This window comes from Chaetodon trifascialis, chromosome 4 (genome assembly GCF_039877785.1).
Source record: "Chaetodon trifascialis isolate fChaTrf1 chromosome 4, fChaTrf1.hap1, whole genome shotgun sequence".
In the NCBI taxonomy this organism is placed as follows: Eukaryota; Metazoa; Chordata; class Actinopteri; order Chaetodontiformes; family Chaetodontidae; genus Chaetodon; species Chaetodon trifascialis.
The window spans coordinates 26,155,465-26,179,430 of NC_092059.1; the positions used below are offsets into that span (position 1 = coordinate 26,155,465).

Consider the following 23,966-nt stretch of genomic DNA (forward strand, 5'->3'; position numbering starts at 1 on the left):
TGCCATAAAGGTATATTTATACAGGATCAGATGCCACATCACAAAGATGAACAGTGTGGGGGGGCTGAAAAATGGCAAAGTAACAAAACCACAGTTAAAATCAAAAGATAATGAAGAACTGCTGCAGCCTAACATCGTCCTGGTAACTTACAAAAGTCCATTGTGCTCATGTCTATCAGTCCCCACCAATGATTAAAAGAAATGCTTACAAACAACATGGTTTACATATGAGCTGTCTGTCCTCATACTTTATAGCCTGAAGGCCAAGCATGACAATCAGAAACGCGTGTGTCTCTTCAGGTCTGGCGATTCAACGGCTCGCATCTGGAACCTGAGTGAGAACAGTACAAGCAGCTCCACGCAGCTGGTCCTGAGACACTGCATACGAGAGGGAGGACAGGACGTCCCCAGCAACAAAGATGTCACCTCGTTAGACTGGAATGTAAGCACCCCAACGCACACGCATCACGTGTTACGCACACACATCACGTGTTACGCACACGCGAGTCACCCTGCACGGGTGTATGTATTCAGAATATGGGGCCAGGTTAAAGTTGTGAGGATGGTGGAGATGTTTCTGAATGTCAACGTGCCGTGTCATGTCATAGTGCTGCTTCACAGTCAGAGCACGGTTGTTTCATCATTTTGTTGAGCTGATTTCCAGCTGCCTGAGATTTCAAGAGACAAAGGTGGCAAAGGCTGGGTGCTAACTTTAAGGGTGCTGCACGCTTAAAGGAAACAATTTAAAAGCTGAAAGAGTCCAAAGGATTTCAATTTCATACTACAATGAGACAAAAGATTAAATGAAATTGACAGAAAAGGGCAAAAGGCCAGAGCCTGATGGAAAACGATGAAGAAAAACAGATTTCCAATATGACCAGCAGACAGATGCCAACAGGTGGGTCACATGACATGGAAGCTGTTTTAAAAAATGCTGAAAATGTCCGTATAAAATAGAAAAGCGCTGACATCCTGTGGAATAATACAAATCAGTATTGATTTGGAATCATTGGGCCACAAAACTGCAGTTATTTTCTGTGAGAGCTTGGTTGGTTTAGTGTCATACAAACAGTAATTTATTAACGGCCTCTGGGTGAAAGCCCTGAGGTTAAGAGCGATGGCTCTGAATGAGCTAACCGTGAAACTGAGGAAGAAGATGCCACTGAATGTTTGCTGAATGTCCAACTCAGAACTGATGTCACCACAGTCGAGTATGGTTGTCAAAGAGTAACTAAGCTGCTGAGGTTTGATGTCCAGCTGTATTTACTTCTTTAACTGAAGCTCCAGTAGCCTTCATTACAAACACACATTTGTTTGCCTCATGAATAATAGAAGTTCATTGATTAGCTTGAGATGCAGAAACTGTGAATGTGTCATTTTCCCATTGGCTCCTGTGAGTGCATCAGAGCAGTGGCTGATAAAAGGCAGTTTTGGCATTTAAAATAAAGCCTCTGTGTTTGTGTCAGAATTTTCAACAAAGGTGCTCCACCTTTGAGTTAGACAGGCAGAGAGAGCGGTGCCGAGAGGCGACTCACAGCACACGCTTCATCACAGAGGGACTCCCAGAGCACTCTGCGCAGAGCTGCTGGTGATGTCTAACAGTGGAAGAGCATCAGACAGTGGAATTTTCCTTCAGTTCAGCCAATGGATTGTAAACCTGAGCCAAGGGAAGAGGCAAAAATTTCCTGGAAAGCGTCCACGCTGATGGAAAACACAGGCCTCTCCTCTAATAGCAGCAGAATCACAGCAAATGTTCACTCAGCCTGGACTCTGGAAGGCAAGCATGGCAACTGCAAAGGACGACATGAGTGTGGAAGAGAAGCACCTGTCTCACACACACACACACACACACACACACACACACACACACACACACACACACACACTCACTCACTCACTCTTACACTTCTCTCTCTCTCTTGGACAGAGCGAGGGCACGCTGTTAGCAACGGGCTCCTATGATGGCTTTGCCAGAATATGGACCAAGGATGGTGAGATGACTTTAATTCCACTGATTTAATATCGTTAGTGTTTGCTCTAAGGCAAAAATTCTTTTGTTTCATCATCGTTCTTGGCTATAAATTTGTATTTGGATACAGTGTTTGTTTATCAGCAAAGGGAAATCCGAATAATGATGGTGCTGTGGTATTTCCTGATGTTGTGGTTGGTTTTTTGTTTATCTTGTACTGCAGCCTTTATGCCACATGGCTTGGTTAATCCTTGAGCAACACTGCCACCTAGAGGCAGCTTTGCATACTGCCTTAGAATCTCATTGACTGTATTTTCTGCTGTGTGTTATATTTAGATCCATACTATCTTGTCATTGTTGGTATTTCAGATTTGATGCTTACAGATTTTGGCTCTTTTCTGTGTGTTTTGCTCCACAGGAAACCTGGCCAGTACACTTGGCCAACACAAGGGTCCCATCTTTGCCCTGAAGTGGAATAAAAAAGGCAATTTTATCCTCAGTGCAGGAGTAGACAAGGTAAATTATCCGGTTTTGCTCAGTGATCAGTGTATAATAACCTAATCAAACTAGTTTACTGTGTACTCATTGTTAGCTCTAACTGTGCATGTGTCCTGCCAGACAACAATCATATGGGATGCCCACACAGGAGAAGCCAAACAACAGTTTCCCTTCCATTCAGGTACAAAGCATCCATTCACTGTGAATTTTCATGTGTCCATGTGCTGTTCATCCGACTGGGATTTGAAACAGAGCGTTTTTGATTTTCGCTGACATCCATCTCTCTGTCTCCCACAGCTCCAGCACTAGACGTGGATTGGCAGAGCAACAATACGTTTGCCTCCTGTAGTACAGACATGTGTATCCATGTCTGTAAACTGGGGCAGGATAGACCCATTAAAACATTCCAGGGACACACAGTAAGTTGTCACGTGCGTGCGCGCGCGTGCGTGTATGTACGTAGTTACACTAGTTTGTCATTACTGATATGTAACTTCTGTAGGATTCAAAGAAGATCAAAGAATTTTCTTTCTCATCAGTATTTTTGTATAAACTGCCTTGAATGACTTCAGATCAGTGTTTGCATCTAGTTACTTCATTCCAAAGGATCTGACTGGAGGAAGGCTGGATGGAGTAAAGTCTCATCCCTCTTTCTTCTCTCCCCAGAATGAAGTAAATGCAATCAAGTGGGACCCCACAGGGAACCTGCTAGCCTCCTGCTCAGACGACATGACGTTGAAGGTGAGCTGAGAGTCCAGCCTGGTGAAATATTGGACATCTGGTGTCATTAATATCGCTATCACGGCTACCTTGAGCTGACAGTGCTGAGCCATAAAGAAAGTGCTGATGTGTTTATGATGGCTGGAGACTCTGAAGAAGCAAAGTCCAGCTCGCTGGCCCCTGAACTTGTAATTTGTAGTTTTCTTTGAACTGAGGTCTTAGAAGATTTCAAACGTGGAGTGCAGAGAGTTCGATATTTCACAATGTGCTACCAACTCATGAGAAGGAAAGATGAAGTTGTTGATTTTTGATTTGTGCTTTTGTGTTGTTTCAGATTTGGAGTATGAAGCAGGACTCATGTGTCCATGACCTGCAGGCCCACAGTAAAGAAATCTACACCATCAAATGGAGTCCCACCGGCCCCGGAACCAACAATCCCAGTGCTAACCTCATGCTAGCCAGGTGTGTGTGTGTGTGTGTATGTGTGTGTGTGTGTGTGTGTGTGTGTGTGTGTGTGTGTGTGTGTGTGTTTGTGTGTGTGTGTGTGTGTGTGTGTGTGTGTGTGTGTGTGTGTGTGCGTGCGTGCGTGCGTGCGTGCGTGCGTGCGTGCGTGCGTTATAGTGGGTTATAATAGTCAGTCAATAAGACAAGCGTGTTCACAGCTGCAGACGAGGTAAAGCTCCTGTTAGTGAACGTCACCACACTGTTTTAAAAGTGTCCAGATTCCACATTATCACCTCTATAACCCTGTTTGTCCCCGTCTCCCACATCCACAGTGCATCGTTTGACTCCACAGTTCGTCTTTGGGACGTGGAGAGAGGCATCTGTATCCATACGCTGACTAAACACCAGGAGCCGGTCTACAGTGTGGCTTTCAGCCCCGATGGTCGGCATCTGGCCAGTGGCTCCTTTGACAAATGTGTGCACATCTGGAATACACAGGTAGGAAGACAAGTGGGGGGTGCAGTGTGTGTGTGTGTGTGACCAGTACACCTGAGCACACTGAATGCTTGTTCACTGTGCAGTCAAAGCCATAGTCATGGAAAACTTTGACGTGACCTTGCATCTACTTAAGGCAGGATGAGGCCGGTGTCACTGTAAGTGCAAGCTGTGATGCGCAGGCTGCCACATGGGTATAAAGTGATGTATTACGTCATGGTATTAGCCCCATAATGTAGGTTAATTATTAGATGCAATGCGATTCATTCTCAGTGTGGAGATAACGTTAGCTGTCGCTGTGTGAGACGACACTAAAAGCAACATGAACAAACAGTTTCCCACATCCAAGCTGCTCCTCTGGTTCTTTAATTGGCTTCAGATGAGGCTGAACATTCACACACTTTCTCTTGACGGTCCCTCAGTATTAAATACTCCAACATTGCTCCAGTGTGTGTCTACAATAGCCATGCAAGCCATGTTAGCTGCAGAACGCGCTAATGCCAAATTCAACAGGCTAACCTGAAGAATAAAGAGTAAAGCAACATGAAGATGGAAAATTTTAGAGTTTCTAAGTTTGAAGTCGGTACTGATCCATCCTTGAGCTTCAGTTTTGGAGTGAATCCTGCTTTGTATTGGCCCTCAAATCAGGCTGAAGGAAAATGATTTGTGCAGCAAATAACAGAGAAATGACTGTGTTGCTTGTAATGTTACCCTCCACATCTGTTACAGCAGTCACTGTTATAGTGAGGAAAACAGTAGTTAGTGGGTGTAACTCCAGTTCTGTGAGCACATGTGTAGCCCTCTATCTGCATGTTATCACAGCCACAGTAAGTTACTATTGCTGCTGCCTGTAACACCCTCATTTCCCCTACAGGGCATTAAGAAAGTCTTATCTTATCTTATGTCATGGCAGATTGTGACACTGGTGATAAAACCAGTACACCGCCCATCCCCTCAGTAGAGGTTTAAATTGAATATGAATATGACCTGAAGCCTGCCATAAAAACACTGAGTTATTTAGAATATATACAAGTTTTTCTACATGTGAAGTGTTTTGTAACCACCTGGTGACAAAAGCAGTGGATGTTGTGAGAGCTGCACTTTAAAGCTGTACCGGTCAATATTTTATAAATAAACTACATCTCAGATGTGTCAAGGTCCACCTTCTGACTACCTGACATTCAATATGTGGAGAGACACGTGACTGCTGCCCCCAAGTGGCCAAACAAATCAGTTACTGCAGTTCAAAGCCTCCTGTGCTCTGTTGGGAAAGGCTCTTTGCTTTCATGCACACCATCTTCCATAAAATCATGTTTTTCTCTGATTGCCTCTCGCTTCACTCTGCTTCTGTCTCTTGTGTTGCAGACGGGCGCTTTAGTCCACAGTTACAGAGGGACGGGGGGAATCTTTGAGGTTTGCTGGAATGCAGCAGGGGACAAAGTGGGAGCCAGCGCATCAGACGGATCTGTAAGTGTACACAGGACTGTTTGGGTGTTTAGATGGTGTCCAGCTTTGCAATCAGTCCTACAGATTGACGTCTTTCCTCTTCTGACACAGGTGTGTGTACTAGACCTTCGGAAATAGTGCTGCTGTTTGTTGGAAGCCATGGACCGACCATGAATGTGTACATAGCCAAATGACTGTCCCTGCCTGCCCTGCGTACTGCTCACGCTTACGACTATGGCCCCGCCCACCGACAGACAGGAAGCAGGAAACAGGAACAGGAAGCAAGCACCCGACACAGCAGGTCCAGACACAGGAATGAACAGATGGACGGACAGACGGACGGACGGATAATCGGGCGGATGGACGCGCCCCTCTCTATCTGTGCAGACTCTTACAGAGATGCAGATGGGACGCAGTGAAAAAAAGAAAAAACTGATAGACAAAAAAAAGTTACAGATCCGTATATGTACCAAAATTTGGAAGCTATTTAGCTTTTTTTGATCTTTAAACCATGCTCATCGTCATCAAAATGAAAAACAGTGAAAAAAGTGTTGATCTTTGTTACTAGTTGGATCTCATTGTGCAGACATATCAACTTCTCCACCATAAAATAGGATGGCACTTAGTTTTTTTAAATTTCAGATCTCTTGTTTCAATGTTTTTATATTTTTTATCTTTGGGGGAGGGGGCAGGGGCTGGCCAGGTCACCGAACATCCAAACACAGTAGACACGCACACCAAACAGTTCTCCAAACAGTGTCCTCATAATGATTTCAAGCCAATGTGGTAAACCTACAGGCTTTTCTTTCGTGTGTTTCAGTCGTGCTTTCTGCAGCTGTCAGTGGATCATACGGTTAACCTCGAAATGCAGTAACTCACGCGTCGTCTTCTCCGGAGGAAAAACTCTGGATTCCCCTCATTCATCCACCCACTCCAGGACACAGATGATGTACGTCTAGATGCTTTAAAAACAGCTCCTCTGTGCACTATTTGATCTAGATGTTTCACCCCAGCTCTCCTCTCTGGACTCTTCAGCCATAGCAGTTACCTGTGTGGCTACAAAAAAAGAAGAAAAAAAAAAAAACTCCACTCTGAATGTTTTGAGTTCAAGGCCATGCAACAGTCTCCTCTCAGATCCCATCCTGAACTCAGCCAGTAGGATTCCAGCCGTTCGTTTTCCCCTTCACACGTCACTCTGTGTGAGTCATTTCTAATGTGATTCAGCCTCAAATCGTCAAACACACAAAGCGTGGTCGTGGAAAAGTGTGTTCCAGATTGTCAGAGGTTGATGCTCTGGAGGCAGAAACCATCTCAGTGACTTAAACCGCAGAGAGCAGAGCCAGGTTATATGACAGACTGCATTCAGCGAAGGAGCGTTCACACGTTATCCCAGCAGCCTGAATCAGCTCGTCTTATTCTGCCCACGTGGCTGATCAGAATTATACGTGAAATACAGAATCAAGACTGTCAAACTGCCTGAAACCCCTCATTTCATATTCTACATTAGCTGGTTGGACTCCTGTGACACTGTAGTGTTGCATGACTGTACCTATCAAATATGAGTCATTATTAGCGGAAAGAAGCTTTTTATAGAGTGCTATACATACGTCACTCTGAATTCATACGCTCAAATGAACTGGCAGCCAGTGTAGTATGTATAATGCACTGCAGAGGGAGGGATTTTGGCTGTATTAAGCTAGCTGGCTTAGCTAAGCCTCCAGCCTCTAAATATCCACACTTGTGTGAGGCAGTGAGGTCGCTGTTTAATGAACGAATGAGAAAACTGATTCTTTTGAATGGTAGTTGGACCAGGTTTTGTCTGAACCATGCAAACTGGCCACCGTCTTCTGGTCCTTGGCTCTGCTCTGTTGAAGGTTTAATAACATAATGATTCCACAGCAGCTCTGCCGCTGAGACCTAGAACTGAAATTTGGAACTGCTGATATCTTTTTACTGTTTTATAACACTGTCTGTGGCATGGAGAGGAGGGCCTCAGTGGGACTTTGGGCTGCTGCTTCTACACAGGAAGAGACAAAGAGACCTGGGGTGTCGTCCCCTGACATCACAAAAACAAAGCTAGCCTGCCTGGAAATGCAGCCTGTGAAGATATTCCCCTCCCCTGTTGAATCTTACTGGCTGATCCCTGGCACAAGGTCACCATTCAGAGTCGAGCCCCGAAGCAGAAACAGTAAAGCAATATCTGGACATTTTCTTTTTTCTCTGTTTGAAGTAACAGGTTGTTGTCACCGTGTGGGCACATAACTCCATTTGTGTTGTTTATAAGCCAGCTGAAGTGTCAAAGGACACAAACAGACCAGACAAAGAGACGTGAAGTAGCTTAAGGTCAAATGTAAAGTCATTTATCCACAACACGACGGTCTCTGTGAATTGAAAACAGCCAAAAAAGAAATAGTCAAGCTGCACATTCAGAGTATTTGAACTTATCTGCCCCCTCAGCTCCACTCTTGGTTCTTCACCTCCGAAATTTCTGCTCCCGTTTTATTCTGAGGTTCCTTACTGAGAAGACGTTTTATACTCTTTTAAAGACAAATTTAAAGTTGCATTTTTGTAATTTCTTTGTAGATTTGAAAAATGTGAACTGATGATTTATTGGCAGTGTTAATTTCCATGTTCTTTAAATTTGAACGGTTTTCTTTTGTTACTTTGATGCTATTGCAGATAGTAAAGGTTGACCCTGTAATGTAAGGCTTACCGAGCTGAGCTGTCATTCTGAAGGCACCTTGCCTGGGAGGTTTTCCCAGGAGCAAATTACCACTAAATTTGTCTATGTTTTAATAAAGAAATGTTTTACTTTTTCTTTTGCTTGAATCTTTTTGGGAATTTTCCCCCCCAGAAAATTACTTTATCCTGAACTCTTCTTGGCTTACACATAAGACAATTAAAAAAAGATGAAGACGCCTTTGAATGGAATAAAATTGTAATTTTTCAATCAAGCCAAGACTCGAGGGAATTTTTCTGGTTCCCCTTTTTTCATTGCTGCAGTTGAGTTGCAGGTGTTTTGTGGAGAAAGTGTCTCTGGAAGCAGATCTAATGTCATGGGTTGAATATGGAGTTATATTTGTGTCTGACTCAACGGGACGTTTTCAACAGATTCTTTTCAATCGGTGTGTTTCTCCGGCCTCTGAGCACTCATCACATCTCTGCTCTGTGCGTCCTCAGGTTTGTGTGCCAGCTTGTTCAACGTGACAGGGTCATTTTTTAGCCAAATGGATAACTGAACTAGGTCATTTTTGATTGGCTGTCTTGTCTACAACCTGATCACTGGTCACTAGGGAAGTACAGAAGCACTCCATAAAATATAATGTGTATGTGAAATATCTTTTTCACAATGGAAACACAAATATAATTCTCATACTTGAATTAAACCTCAGTGTCTGGAGCCTCTGCTAATATTTGACTGAGACTCAGTGAAAACACTGATTAAATCCTCCACAATCATCATGGGTTAGCCAAAAAATTAAGTTATTGCTGTATGTTGTTAACTGGATTTTAGCAATTTGGTTTGTTTAAGCTTAAGTCTGGCTTCACTCGGAGGTTTAAAACATTACATCTGCATCCAGAGCACGTCTGCTTCTGAGAAATGTTTGTACAACCACAAATCTGCTTTATTTTCTCCTGTATCTCCTGGAATAAATTGGAGAATTCTACGAATGGACTGACAGATTTCATGTGTTTCGATGAAGAGTCCTGTGTACAACTTCATTGTTTTTTTTTTCTTCCCTGTATTTGAAGCACTTCAGTTCTGAAAATATCTCAACAAGGCCGATTCCTCCAATATGTTAATGCCATGCTTAGGTCTGTGCCACAGTTTGTCTGGGTAACAATGGCCAAAGTTGCTGAGTCAGCCTTTTTCTGTGCCACCATGACAGAGCATCATGTCAGCCCGGCAGCGTCTCTCCACGGGGTCTCCAAGCCTTTTTGTTCTGTTATTTTTCTGCAACTTGCATCACATCGATCTGTTATCATTCAAATCAGATCAGTGAAACAAAAGTCCAGAATAAAATATATTTTGATAAGAGTTATGAGTTTTTATTTGTTTGTTTGTGTGTGTGTGTATGTGTAGACATGCTAACTAACACTGTGGGGTTAACCACAATAAGGAGTCCATGTTTTAATTCATGTCAAAATGCTAAAAAGAAAGGCTTTAATGAACTGATAAAACATTGATCTCTCAGCTTGAACCTCCCCTGTGCTGGTGCTTTCTGTGGTACACAGCAGATGAAACTAAAGAGGCATTCTTCATTCTCAGGGCATGTTTTACACCTTGTCACATAAAGGGAAGATGCAGCAGTTTGGATTTTTGTCTGCTTTAAATGAAACGTTCCTGTGGCTCCACTCCAGCCTCTAGTATGTACTGTGGAGACATGGGACTGCAGAAACTGGAATACACAGTGAAATGATTTCTTGTATATATAGAATATGATCCTGCTGCAGATGAAAACATAAACGAGACTGGCATCAGATCTGAGAGGAACAGCAGTCAACAGAAAGCACTGGAGCTCACCAGAGCAGATGTTCCCAGCCCGGGGCTGCAGACAGGTACTGGGCCTGGAACATCTGCCAATGGGCCATGATGAAGCAATACGACGTAATAAAGAAAAGAATTTGATATCAAGGCTTGTTTGTGTTTTGGGAGGATAAATAGAGATCATGCCTGAAGCGAAACTTGCTGAACATCACGTGTCGCTTCAGTCGCTGAGTTTCCATCAAAGTTTTTTATGCACATTTTGAAGTATCGCATTAGAAAAGCCTGATGGAAATGGCAAAATTTGACAAACAGCTGGATTTGTTTCTGGTTTGCGACCTCGACTTCTTCTACTCCATTTATTACAGCCATGTGTAACATAGCCTATACCTCCAACTTCTGATGGAAAAACAGCTAATTTGCATTTTCTTTCTTTTTTGTGTCCTTTGAAGCAAACATTTCAAAAGCTTGCTTCAAATTTGCTTGATGGTAAGGAGGCTATTGTTGGTCTAAAAATGGCTTGTGGGGCAAAAAAGGTTGGGAAGCTGTGAAACGAGCAGTTTAGTGTTTTGGTGACAAATGGTGGTGAAGAAGATGAGGTGAGTCCTGTCAGGGACCATGTGACAATGAAGCAGCAGTAAATACAGTTCTTAAACTAATTTCATGATAATACAGTGCAAGTGAAGTAAGTAATGTACATTTTCATTCAAATAAATATTTGTATACTCCGCATAGTGCGTTGCTAGTGACTCAAACTACTGTATAGTCTATTACATAGTACTTCATTAAGACTGGCGTATCAAATACAGCTCTACAGCACCAGGGACCAGATGCATTAAACTCCGTGTAAAATCAGGCTCAACCTCTGCATCTCATCAGATTTCTAAAGCTGTGTGTTCACATGGTTCTGTTTTAGAAATCTCAGTCATCAGACTGCAGCATGATTTCATACCAACTGTGTGGTGCACTTACAGCCTGAGTGATGATCTGACTGGTTCTGGACTGGTTTTTAGCCGCCGTGTTCCAGGATCTCAGCAATTTGGTGAGTACAGCCTTATTATAAACTATACAAGCGATAGCTGAAGTTGTGAAAATGAAACTCATGTTGTAATAAGCCATAGTTTTCCTTTAACTTTGATTGCCATTGTCCTATTTGGTGCTTTGTCTTTCAGCTTCTTTTCCATCTTCACCTGAAAATACCACCAATGGACTGTTCTGGAAAACCACGTGTACACTTGGTCTGAAATACGGATGAGGTGTGGACATTTCTGTGGCGTATGAGTGTTTTTTGTGCGTACGCCTCGTTCATACATCTGGCCCCATGTGTCTGGTGGGAAAATCCTCTGGCACACAATAATGTTTCCAGTTAACTGGTTATTTTAATAAAAACAATTATATAGTTTGCATGCGCAGGGAGGCCACAGCAGCTGAAGAGCAAAGGAACAAAAAAGAAAAAAGGCCTTCAAAAAAACTAATAATGCTTATCTTTAAATTTTCAAATTGTATCAAGAGCTTGACACATGTGAATACAATATAAAAGCACTTGCTAAGCTTCTTTTTTTTTTTTTTTTTTTGGCAATTTCAACTCCTGCTGGTCCGTCTCTTATCTGGTTGCTTGAGGATCAGAGCAGGACGGAGAGATTGGCTGCTGTTAAACTTCCCGTCAGACTGTAGTTGTGTGGTTCCTCACTGTGCCTGTAGAAAGGCAGGTAATGAGCCACATCCGCCATGGTCTGCAGGACATCATAGGTTACTGCAAACAGGAAGTAGGTAGGCAGCAGCCAAGTGAGGCTGAAGACACAGTCACCAACTGGCAGAGGGACTGCAAGGTGTCTGAAATGACGAGAGAGAGGACATTTTATTCCAAATCTGACTGTAAGCTAACGCTTTATTTCACAGATTCATCATTTCCTATGAAGTTTGCTGAAAATAACTTTGGCATTTGGCTGCAATTGTAGGGAAAATTGAAATTTCTTTTGATAAAAACTCCATTTAAGCCCACATAAAAATTCAGGATTGATTATTAGTAACTTTATTCACCACATAGTGTGTCAATTTCTGCTGCCTTAAACACTCTACAGGGAACGATATAGTAGCACGTCATTGGAATAAGGCAGCAAGTAAACACTATCTCTTTTCTCCCTATAATTAATGCCGAATTACATAACTTGTTTCAAAAAACTTACTTGGAAATTATTAACAATTTGCAGACCAGTGAAATAGTGTTTCAAGATCTTTAATATTGACACTTAAGTGATACTTATGTTCAGCTAAAAAACAAAAAAATAACAGCAAAATTAATTGCAAAGAATCCTATATTGCTAAAATCTAAGTTACACTGAGACTCAAACAAATAAACAAAGACTCATAATATGCAGAAGGTATGCTTTCAATGCAAATGAAAATCAGGAGATGTTTTCAAATGACGGCTTTTCACATGAGAGCTGGGCTTAATGTGGAACTTAATATAGTATGTAAAGGCTCAATATAAAGCCAGCAAACCACAGAAATGTAACAAATGAACAGATGAACACAGATTTAAGCTGTGTGCATTATTGGTCAAAGTGAGGTGACTGTAGGTAACAGTGTTTTACATCTGCGCCTGCATTCTGGCTGCAGTTGTTGAAGGAGCAGTAGCCACAGTACAATCTCTAACATGACATGTAGGCACTCACTGGAATCTATCTTCTCTGGATTCTCTCAGCATGATGAAGACAAACAGTCCAACTTCAGTATTGAGGGAGAACGACACAACTTTGTCCAACATGACAACAAAACCCTGAAAGAAAACACTGGTGAGTGGCAGAATTCCACCAACTTCAGCTGAATCCCAGTACTCCATTATCATCATCATCATCATCATCATTCTTCATTGTCTTCAATCATCACCATTAATTAGCGTGTGTGTGTGTGTGTGTGTGTGTGTGTGTGTGATTGTATAATTTACCCTGGGATCACAGACTGACACGATAAAGATGACACTAAATCCAAGTAGTGACACGAATCCTTTAGCCAAGCTGGAAGAAAGACAGAGAAGAGCAGCGTGAGCTTAACAAATCAAAGCAAACATCTGAACATGGTTTCAGCTGAATTGTACGCCATGCACCAAGTCATAAAATAGACTGCAGGTTAAATAATAAAGCAGGATGGCCCAAAAGCCAGTTGTAGGCAAAGACAAAAAAAGAACCTGCCAATAAACAGACTGTGAAATAGATTGACTGGCTTTTGGGAACCATGGTGTAAGAACCATGAAACTTTGAAAGACTTGTGCCTGAAGGAAACTTCCTCAACAGTGTAATCCAGATTTTATGTTTGCTTTAAACTAAAATTATGACAATACAGTAACATTTTTCAAAGAAGTAATAACTTTGGTTGCAGCATGACAATGTCATAAAAAATGTCTTGGTGGCGTTGGAGTACTTTTTATTGATGATGAAGCTAGTAATGGAAAAAACTCAAAGGGTCCTACTTGTACTGCCATAGGGTCTTTGAAGTAAGCATTTTTGAGACATGAGAAGAGAAAAAACGTTCCTAGACTAAAAAGTGGTAGTCAAATAAAAGTTGGGTCTCAAATGATGGCTGGGGGCATGGTTGACACAGACAGATAAAAGTTGGGTCTCTAATAGACGCTGGTGGAAAAAACTATTTTGGATAACTCCCATTTTTTATTACTCATCTAACACGTTAGTTGCACACAAGAGCAGCTACATTTCAAGTGCCTATGGGATCTTTGCAAGTCATTGAAATTTTTTTTCTGTTTTTACAACACATTCCTGCAAATGTTTCACAATAAAAGACTTGAAGGGTTTCCACCTACTGAAATGCTATATGACTTTTAATTTGAAATACATACAGGAAGTGTTGAGTTTGCGTTAACAGTGTAAAGCAGTAACTTTGACAGGTTAAAGAGGAGTGGATGAAAATCAGGATTCATATTAAAATATGACCAATAAATTTCAACAGAGGGAATTAGAAATAAAGGCCTGCCTCTAAAACAAACTTGTCTCAAATACAGGCCTGGTATCTTCAGCAGGTGAGGTAAACAAAGGCCCTGCTCACTACTTGAGTAAACACAGCAGGCTCCAGTTACACTTGCCCAGTGTCAGATATCCACATAAAATCCAGGTGCAATTGAATCCATTTCCTTTTACACTAAGCCACATGTATGCATCTCCATTAGCCAGTTCACACATCCGATTACAGTTTGTCTTGGTTTTCTCAGTTACATACAAATCAGGTTCAGCCCTACTCCAGTCCAGAGAGTGGTGGTAAATAACCTGAAGCTGTTTGGTAACTGCTACAAAAACCTGAGAAGAAGAATAACATTAGTTACTTAGGCAGCTTAAGAAAAATAGTTCAGCTTGTTAGCTAACAACTGTCCATGGACTCCACCAGCTCTCATCCATGCTACTCCCTCATCCATATGCAGATTATCCCCTCAGATCACTCAATGTAGCATCACATAAACACCACAGCATGTTACGCCCACTGTATGATCGAATGTGGTAAAACATCTACAGCTGCTTATTCCTTCTTTTTTTTTTTTAAGATGGGGAGAACAGTGGCTAACTGCCATTATCACGGGGGACAGACCCTGGAGAAGCTACTTTCACCAACCTAGGTAGACTTCCAAATGGGACGGATTTATCTTGGAGCAACATGTTTATACACTATTTCATCATTTGGCTAGAATGCCTCTCAAACCACATCCAGAGGTGCCTCCACAAAAATGTGGATGAGTACCGCAACTTTTGACAAGTATTTAGTACAGCAAATTTTGGATTTTTTGTGGCAAAACATAGTTCAGTATTATTGCTAAAGTGGAAAAAGAACAGACATCAAATTTCCATAAAGAAATGGTCAACACCACTATAGAAATAAGAGAGAAGAAAGAAGCTTGATACTGAGTACATAATACGAAACTGTCCAAATTTTATCTGGAGTACAGTATGCTTAGAGCTTCATGTAAACAAGTAACTACAGCTGGGGTTTGCATTGGGGTGGAGGGAGAGTGGAAGAAAACACTAGGAGAGAAAGCATGAGTTCATTCATTCATTTAGTCTATACTGGAGACATGAAAGCAGATAAAAAAACAGTACCAGCCTGACTGGATTGCCAGTCAGTTGTCATTTTCCCGGGAGACTGTTCCCGGTGGCAGACAAAATTGTGTAGTGAAAGCGAGGCTTGTAGGGAACCAATCTAAACACAGATGGTGTCATTATTCTCTAGCCATTACATTGTGCAGTCAACATTTGCTTCATAACAATAAGTTCAAGCAAAATACTTGCCAGTTTAAGTAAGAGGTGATTGTTCTTTCCTTAAAGCAGATTTATATCATATAATTGCAAGCATAGCTCTGACCAACTTTAATTTGAGCCATCTATAATAAGTGGAAATCCCTGTGGGAATGTTGTTTCCTGTTGCCTCAATGGTACGTATGTAAGGCTGTATAATGGTGATGATTATCATAAGAGAGGTTAAACAATATGCTACTGTTGTGAACACTGTCTTTACTTTTATGTATCAGCTGCTGATGGTGGTGGACCTGGTACACCAAACTTATTCCCTCATATTTGCTGTCACTTTCTGACATTAACCATTATATCAGATGACATTTTTTTCCAGGTTCTTTCTTTCCAGCCAGCAAGATAAACACTTCAGCTTCACTCCCTTCTCACACTTTGTACTCACCTTCTTGCTGAGCAGATGTGCTGTTTGTTTGGCAGGTTTCGCTCCCAGGCTTTAGACAGCCACTCTAGTCTGTTGCTCCACAATGAGCTCACCAGGCCATCAACTGAAAGAAACACAAGCGGTCAGTCAACACAAATCACTATATAGCTAATGCGTAAAGGAGTACTTCAATATTTTGGGAAATTTGCTCATTCGCTCTCTTGCTGACAGATGATTTAGAAGATTGATAGCACTCTAATATCCTCCCATTCAACATGATGCTACAGCCAGCCTTTGTGGCCTGTGGAGTTTATTTATAAACATGTTAACATTCAGTATTATTCACAAAACCTCACTGTGTTTATCCTAGGGGTCTAACAAACATGCTGAATGTGTTTCTTTCCTCATATAACATTTGCGAAGCCAATTTTAAATCCTGCATTTTTTATATCCATGTTTATTTGCTTGCAGTCTTCTTCTCTTCTCACCACCACCTGTGTGACGAGTGGAATAATGTGAAATCATAGGTACTAATCAAACGTGTGAGATAAACATAACGGGGACCCCTCATACATAAACAGCTCCATGGTGCTACAACACATCAAAAATTGCACAGGCTGGAAACACAGGGAAACAACTAGCCTGGCTCTGTCCAAAGGTTAAAAAAATACAACTATTTTTAGAAAATCGACTTACCAGCACCTTTAATGCTTAATAATTGACATGTCATATCTTGTTTGTTTGATGTGTACAATAACTGAAGTGTAAAAACAAGAAGTTAGAGGGATTTTGGGTCAGACTATGGCTTGTGACTACATCCTAATGTCAAACGCAGTATAAGGTGTGTACTATATACTGTTTTTCATAGTAGCACACAGTATGATAGGCAGCCACCACTACTGTGCAGCATCCCCTTATTCTCTAAACACACCAGCATTTTGTCACATTACTTTACTGCAAATGCAATCCGAGTTGGAGCTCGTCCTGGTATTTCTGCTGCTTTGGAAGTGCAACTTTCTATGTTCTCCTGCTTCAGTCAAACTGGGAGCCTTTTCATAAAACTTGTTGATTGATGGTATTTTTGTTTGTGTTAATGCTCATGCTGGTATTGTGGTACATGGTGAACATTTCACCCTCTGCAATAGCTGCATAAGTTCAATAAAATCTGTCAAAAATGTAATGTAACAACGGAATAACAGCAGTATGAAAATTAAAAACAGCTTTGAGTTGTGGGCCAGTCTTTCCTCTGCCACTGATGCTGGAGTCTGCTGTGCTGGCAGCAGTGGTCTGTGTGACTGTGGGGTGAGAGGGGTCTGTGAGTGTGACTAGCCTGCTGGTTGGCTGCATCATGTGACACAGCAGGCGAGATGGACTGATGCATACTGGTATGACATCTGCATATTATGATGCAGATTTTGCTTTTGTTTGCATTCTGTAAACTACATTTTAGCCAAATCAGTACATATTGCTAGCATAGTAGGTGGTTTTGAACACAGCCTATATCAGTGGTTGGCCCAAAAAACAGCCAGGCTAGCTGTTTCCCTTTGCCTCCAGTCTTTATGCTAAGCTAAGCTGTCTCCTGGCTGTAGCAAGAAAGTGAATAAGCGTAGTTCTCAAAATGTCACACTGTTCCTTTAAATATCAGAATTCTCTGACAGAAAAAAAAATTAATAGCTGTAACTTTGACTTTAGTGCTGCTACTACATACCACTAGTATTACCATGACACTTGCACACTTCTTTCGACTAAAGGTAACACGAGCGATTTTCTCTCAATTCTGCCTCTGTGGCATCAACACCAAGCATTAAGAGAATAAATTACTGAATGACATTCAAGCAGGAGTAAACTTACTGGTGTGTTTCATGGCAGATCCCATCACCAGGAAGGACACTGTGACGCTGATGGCTATAAAGACCTGGATCAGTTCAGCCACCCAGGAGTATGCCCTGTAACGTTCATTAATAATCTACATGGTTTGGTGGGGAGGGTGATGGATGTTGGTGGATGTTGAAAATGAGGACACAACAAGGAAGAAGGGAGGCATTTTTGTTCTTTTCTCTTCAAGCTAGTTTTAAGGTTTGAAACAAACTGGACACTCAGTAAGGGAATGATCAGCTCCCTCCTTGAAGTCGTGCTCATGAAAACACCATTTTGGTTGGAATGGAAACTCTTCGTTCTCCATTAAGAAACATTTCATTTCATGACAGATGCAATTAACCTGGTTCCTATCAATAATTGCACCAAAGAGTCAGAGGCTGAATTTGTTGTGGATCTGTGTGGGCCCCAGCCCCTCTTTGTGAGTTGGGCTGAGAAGACGTTTACACAGAAATCTTGCCGAGGCCAATTTTATCTTCCTATTCCCTTTAATGGGGCCAAGCTGCTGTGCAATGTCTGACAACCAATTATGTTTGTCAGCCAGCCCAAGCCCGCCACTACAGATAATTACTGCATGTTTCTATATTAGCAACGCAGGAAGTTGTTAGCAGGGCAGAAGCACTGTTTTGTAAGAAATTGAATTTGTTTTAGCCAAACACAGGCCGACCACATCGTGCTGCAGTTGAATTCATCACAAATCATTATCTGGCCCTGCATGGGGCAGTTCAACACATACAATATACTATGTTATGGCTTTTTACAACCATACTTGCACTACTTTATATTATTACAGAGGCGCTATATACAAAATTACCACTTTACAACAAAAACTGAGACAGTACGAGACAAAGATTCAATGGATTACAACTTCCAGTAGGTGAGATTAGTGTCCAATAGCCAAACTGTATGAAGCCGTTACATGTTTTAAGGTGTTTGAGAAGATGGTGTAATCAAATAACATGCGCAGATTTAATCTAAGCCTAAGTATGCATCAATTACAATCACTTGTATCCATCATTCATCCATTGTCTATACCGGACCATCCCTTTCAGGGTTGTGGGCGGCTGGAGCATATCCCAGTTGTCATTGGGCGGAAGGCGGGGGAACACCCTGAACTGATCACAGGGCAACATACAACCATTCTCGCTCACACTCACACCTAAGGACAATTAGGAGTCACCAATTAACCTAATGAGCATGTTTTTGGTCTGTGGGAGGAAGCCGGAGTGTACAGAGAGAACCCACGCATGCACGGGAAGAACATGCAAACTTCACACAGAAAGGCCCGACCCGGGGATCGAACCGGCGACCTTCTTGCTGTGAGGCACGCGCACTACCTGCTGCACCACCATGCCGCATCACTTGTATATATAAGAACAATTAACTAAGAAAGGCACTTAATCACGCATTTTAATCTGAGTCTGAGTCTCTCAGACCACATGAACAAATGAAATGTGCCTGTCTACTAACAATCAGTGCTTTCTGACACACTTGTTCACTAATGATTGCATATTTTATTATTAACAGTTGTAGCTGTTAAATGCTAACAGCATAATGGTCTTTAATCTCTGTTTCAAGGATGAGGGGCTCTAGTAGGTTACTAGGCAGTACAACAGTAGATACTCATCATGCATCATGATACTGTACTTATCATGGTAACTTAACACTGCTGTAACACACTCTGCAGTGGCCACCTGCTGTGAAAATATCCACGTCTTTAGAGCATCCTGGTGTTCTGTTTTTTCTTTGTAATACATAATTTCTTCCTCTCATTTTGTTCCATTCCTGTAGACTTGGTTCTTAGTTCTGAACAAAGTGTGTTTGTATGTGGAGACAATGAGTGTGTTATTGTTGTTAGTTGGTCCACAGTAATTGCGTGAGACAACAGGCATTTCTAAAGGTCCATCTGACTAGCTCTCTGGCTGAATCTTCCAAAAAAACAGAGCTTTAATTCAAATGAATGCTATTTTTCAATATCACCCTAAAACCCAATATAACCAAATATAATGTGCCAGTAGTTTTAAACACTTCATCTAATGAACTATAAAACTTGCCCCAAAGTTCCAACAGACATGAGATGTCAGTAGTGTGTGAGCTGTCAATCCAACCTCTGATACAGCATCACTGCCCCAGGTGTATGGTGTATCTATATCTATATCTATATCTATATCTATATCTATATCTATATCTATATCTATATCTAAAAACATTCAGTGTAATCCAGGTGATGGGGTATTTAGAAGTCAATTGGACTGCTGTTTGCTCTAGTTTCTCCACTCCTTACAAAGCCTCATTACTGTAGCTCCACTGACTGTTGGAGAATTCCTGAAATTCATGTGATGTCCAGGGATGAATGACTGTTATGAATGAAGGTTAAATTGCTTACCAGTAGGAAAACTGCTTGAGTTGATGAGCAATACTCTATTTCAATTCTGAGTGCTGCTGAATGCTATAGTCTGTCGGGCTTATACCTCATCAATATGAAGACACAAAAAGGAGTGTGGAGTCTTACCTTAGTCAATGGAATAGTTGCAATCTCCCCTGCTTTCTCAGACCTGGAGGGAAAACGAAGACAGAAGAAAAGTCAGTTTATCTGTTGGTTACAGGGGCGGCTTTGGAGCTGAAGGGTGGTGGTAGATTGCAGTGAAGTGATCTCTCCTCCCTCAGCCAATACTGCCGATGTGTCTTTGAGCAATGTAAATCTTTATCCAAGCAGAACCTGATGTTTAACAGCTGTAATGCCACTTCATCACATTGACAATAGAGTCCTGGATCTTTCAACATTGTTGTCACTTGCTTTCTGTCGCCCACATGGTCTGAAGACACTCTCAATTCAAATTGAAATGTAAATATACAAATATAGAACGAATAATTCATGTTTTTCACCATGTTGTAAATCCATTTGGTTTCTGTTATTTAACATTGTTAAGAAAGCAATTCCAGGAAATTGCATGAAACAACATTTCACAAGAAAAATGCATAGCACTGATCATCAGATGTCCCACCAGAAGCAGTAAAGTGACAGTCAGAGTCCCACTGTTAGATTTCATTGTTTAAACATAAACAAACAGAGCCACTCAATCAGTGAGTGGAATTTGAAGGTTAGTCATGAAAAATGTCCCCCTGTTATCATAGACATCTGTATTATCTATTTCCTATTTCCTAAGAGTGAGACAGCCTTCTGAACAAATTAAAGTGGTTAAAACACAGACAAAAACACAAAAAAGTAAAATAAAGTTTGTTAAAATCAACTGATGCTTGTTCTCATGACCACACAATAAATGCTGAGGATTATGGCTAGCTTGATTGAGCTGGAAGGTCACTTAGCATGACGATGGTATCTCTCCTGGTGAATTAAGGCTCTCATGTAATAGGTTGCAGGAAAACAACAAAATCACAAAAGTGCATGGAAGATAACAAAAACCTTGCATATGTTGTTATAACAAGAAATGGGGTGTGTGCTGATCAAATGACAGAGGTGTTCACCAACACCTTTAGCCTTTAGTCAGTCAGTGGTATCCGCCATCATCCCAGTCCCCAAGAAACCAGTGGCTTCCTGTTTAAATGATTTCTGCCTTGTCTCATTGACATCAGTCATCATGATGTGCTTCAAGTGACAAGTCAAAACCCACATCTGCTCTTTCCTTCTCAACACCCTGGACCCTCCTTTGCATGCAGACTAAAAAGAACCATGAATAATGCCATCACCTTGGCGACACACTGTGCTTACCCATCTGGACAAAGGGACTGCTGATGAGAGAGTGCTCTTTGATTACAGCTAAGCATTCAGCACTACTATTCCATCAAAACTTGTCTCTGAGGATATTGATCTTGGACTGGAGACGCCAGGTGGTGAGAATCAGCTGCTACACCTTTTCCTCATTGATCCACAAGCTGGGCACACCACAGGGCTACGTGCTCAGCCCCCTCCTGTACTCCCTGTTTACCCACAACTGTGTTGCCAAGGGCAGCTCCAATGATACAGAAAAATAGATCACGGTCATCCTGGGCCTCATCATTGACAATGATGAGAGAGCCTACAGAGAGGAGGTGAAGGCACTAACCAGCTGATGCCAAGACAACCACCTCAATGTCAGTAAAACTAAGGAGATGATCGTGGACTACAGGAGACAGCAGGAAGGTGGACACTTCCCCATCTGTACCGGTGATGCTGTGGTCGAAAGGGTTAGCAGCTTCAAGTTTCTTGGTGTGCACGTCACCGAGGACATCTCTTGGACACTACACACACACACACACTGTGGTCAAGAAGGCCTGTCAGCAACTCTATGTCCTGTAAAGACTGATGAAATCTGATACCACACTCCTAACAAACTTCTACAGATGAACCATAAAGAGCTTGCTGACGGGCTGCATCGCAGTCTGGTATGGGAGCTGTTCTACCCACAGCCACAAAGGACATCTTCCACCTGGGGTGCCTGCGGAAGGCACATAAGCATCATCAAGTACTACAGTCACCCAGCATACAGACTGTTACGGTCTGGTAGACTATACAGGAGCATGGCTGCACATACCACCAGACTCAAGGACAGTCTATACCACCAGGCTGTCAGCTTTCTGAATTCATGAATCTAATCTTGCACTATTAACCATAACTACTGCTACTTAGCCAGGACTGACACACTCAATGTGTGATAACACTAGAATTCTGTCTGCACTGTTTCTAAACTGCATTTCATTGTCTCTGTGTTGCATTCTGACGATGACAATAAAGTTGAATCTAATCTAATCTTTTACACATAATCCTCATTTTCATAATAGTGTGTATATAGTGTTTACACACAAATATATGTGACTTGTTTTTCTTGTTCAATACATTTCATGGTACAGTTGAGCCTGTGATAATGTGAATATGAACAACCCTTCAGTGTGTTCAGACTTGTATTACTCAATGCCAGAAGCACTTACAGTGATTCTGAGCACTGGGGATAGGGTGTTAGAGAGAGTGATAGAGGTCAGAGTGTTACCTTTCAAGAGACCAAAACCAATCATGTACTCCAAATGGTCCAAGAACAGCTATAAATCTGCCTTGGGTATTGCCTTGGATGGCATTTTAGGCTCATTTTCACTGGAATGGTAGGAGGTTCTTACCTGGACAGAATATACCTTAAGAGCATGTTCCTGTGATAAAATCAGAATGTTGGGTTAATATGATTTTGAGTTACTTATACTCATCACTTTGGATGTAAATGTTCATATGGCTATAGGCTGAAGACTATGCAACTCAAGTGTAGTAGTCAAACATAATACACAAAATACACTTTAATTGATTTGGTGAGCTCAGGTACATGTGTGCTTTTAACTTGTGAAGCCACTGAAATTACAACAAACCTTTGATTGCCAGTAATTTGTGTTGATACTTCCTTTAAAGTTTGGTTTCATTTTACATTCTTATGTCTGTTCCTTTATACTTTTAACAGTAACTATCATTTCTAAAGGGCTGCTGTAATTAATCTTCATTAAGAGTCGTTGGAGCGTGGCTCTCTTGGTTTCTTTGGTAGCTGGCCAGCTCCCAGCCTGTAGAGGGATCTCCTGGGGAGATACAAGAATACTACAGCAGGGGTAAATATTAAATGAGGCACAAATGGTTGTAAAACATATGGCAGGTCAGGGCTAAAGCTGTGAATCAGTGTTTCCATTTTAAACTCTAATTTTGGCCATTTGTCTGCTGCTGCTGTAAAGTGCTGGAGGTATCATTAGTTTGTTTATTTCTGCTTTCCCTTGCAGCCCAACAAACACAAATGAGAAGTTCACTCTAAAGGCAGGTGGGGACAATTGAATTTCAATTCAGAAAACATGTGCTGAGCATGCAACCACAGCCCAGGTGCACATTCTGTGCATGACATTTGGTACACGACCATTGTATGTCTTGTGTTAACAAAGTGATCGCATAGTGTAATTGCCAAATCAGCAGGGCTCGCCAAAAAGACCAAGTAAATATGATTATCATGATTGTTTTACACACATGAAGGTCCACCCGACACTTTAGTGCACAGCAAGACATCTCAAGACAACTGCTGGCCAGGCTGCTGTAGAATTTGGTGTATAGTGTGTCTCAGGTACTATACACTGTAAAAACGTATGCAACAGATCAAATCTACATCAACCAGCTCCACTGTTACCAGGACAGAGAATGGTGTTTATGAAAGCAGACCAGGCAACAGACGATACCTTGATTACATTCAGCATTCATTACAGCAAATGCTAAACATGCTACATGCTCACAATGACAATGTTAACATGCTAATGTTTCACAGGCACAATGTTTATCATCTTAGATTACTGTGTTAGCATCCTCAACAGTACACACAAAATATAGCTGGGGCTGATGGGAAGTTTCCAGGC

The 23,966-nt window shown here is 41.6% G+C and overlaps 2 protein-coding genes across 3 annotated transcripts in view; one reads left to right on the top strand and one right to left on the bottom strand.

The window, feature by feature from the left end:
- Positions 1-6,632, top strand: part of tbl1xr1a (TBL1X/Y related 1a) — a 39,927-nt gene extending 33,295 nt beyond the window's left edge. For both annotated transcript variants that reach the window (XM_070961432.1, XM_070961433.1), the window contains 10 exons: positions 301-442; positions 1,928-1,991; positions 2,388-2,485; positions 2,588-2,648; positions 2,765-2,886; positions 3,134-3,208; positions 3,522-3,649; positions 3,964-4,129; positions 5,492-5,593; positions 5,684-6,632. In XM_070961432.1, coding sequence (XP_070817533.1) covers positions 301-442; positions 1,928-1,991; positions 2,388-2,485; positions 2,588-2,648; positions 2,765-2,886; positions 3,134-3,208; positions 3,522-3,649; positions 3,964-4,129; positions 5,492-5,593; positions 5,684-5,710 — 985 coding nt within the window. In that variant the 3' untranslated portion in view covers positions 5,711-6,632. The remainder of the gene's footprint in view (positions 1-300; positions 443-1,927; positions 1,992-2,387; positions 2,486-2,587; positions 2,649-2,764; positions 2,887-3,133; positions 3,209-3,521; positions 3,650-3,963; positions 4,130-5,491; positions 5,594-5,683) is intronic.
- Positions 6,633-9,612: 2,980 nt separating this feature from the next.
- Positions 9,613-23,966, bottom strand: part of LOC139330497 (uncharacterized) — a 104,391-nt gene continuing 90,037 nt past the window's right edge. The window contains exons 13-18 of the mRNA XM_070961431.1: positions 20,116-20,158; positions 17,580-17,694; positions 15,750-15,852; positions 13,006-13,075; positions 12,734-12,837; positions 9,613-11,891 (exon numbers count right to left, since the gene is read on the bottom strand). Coding sequence (XP_070817532.1) covers positions 11,681-11,891; positions 12,734-12,837; positions 13,006-13,075; positions 15,750-15,852; positions 17,580-17,694; positions 20,116-20,158 — 646 coding nt within the window. The 3' untranslated portion in view covers positions 9,613-11,680. The remainder of the gene's footprint in view (positions 11,892-12,733; positions 12,838-13,005; positions 13,076-15,749; positions 15,853-17,579; positions 17,695-20,115; positions 20,159-23,966) is intronic.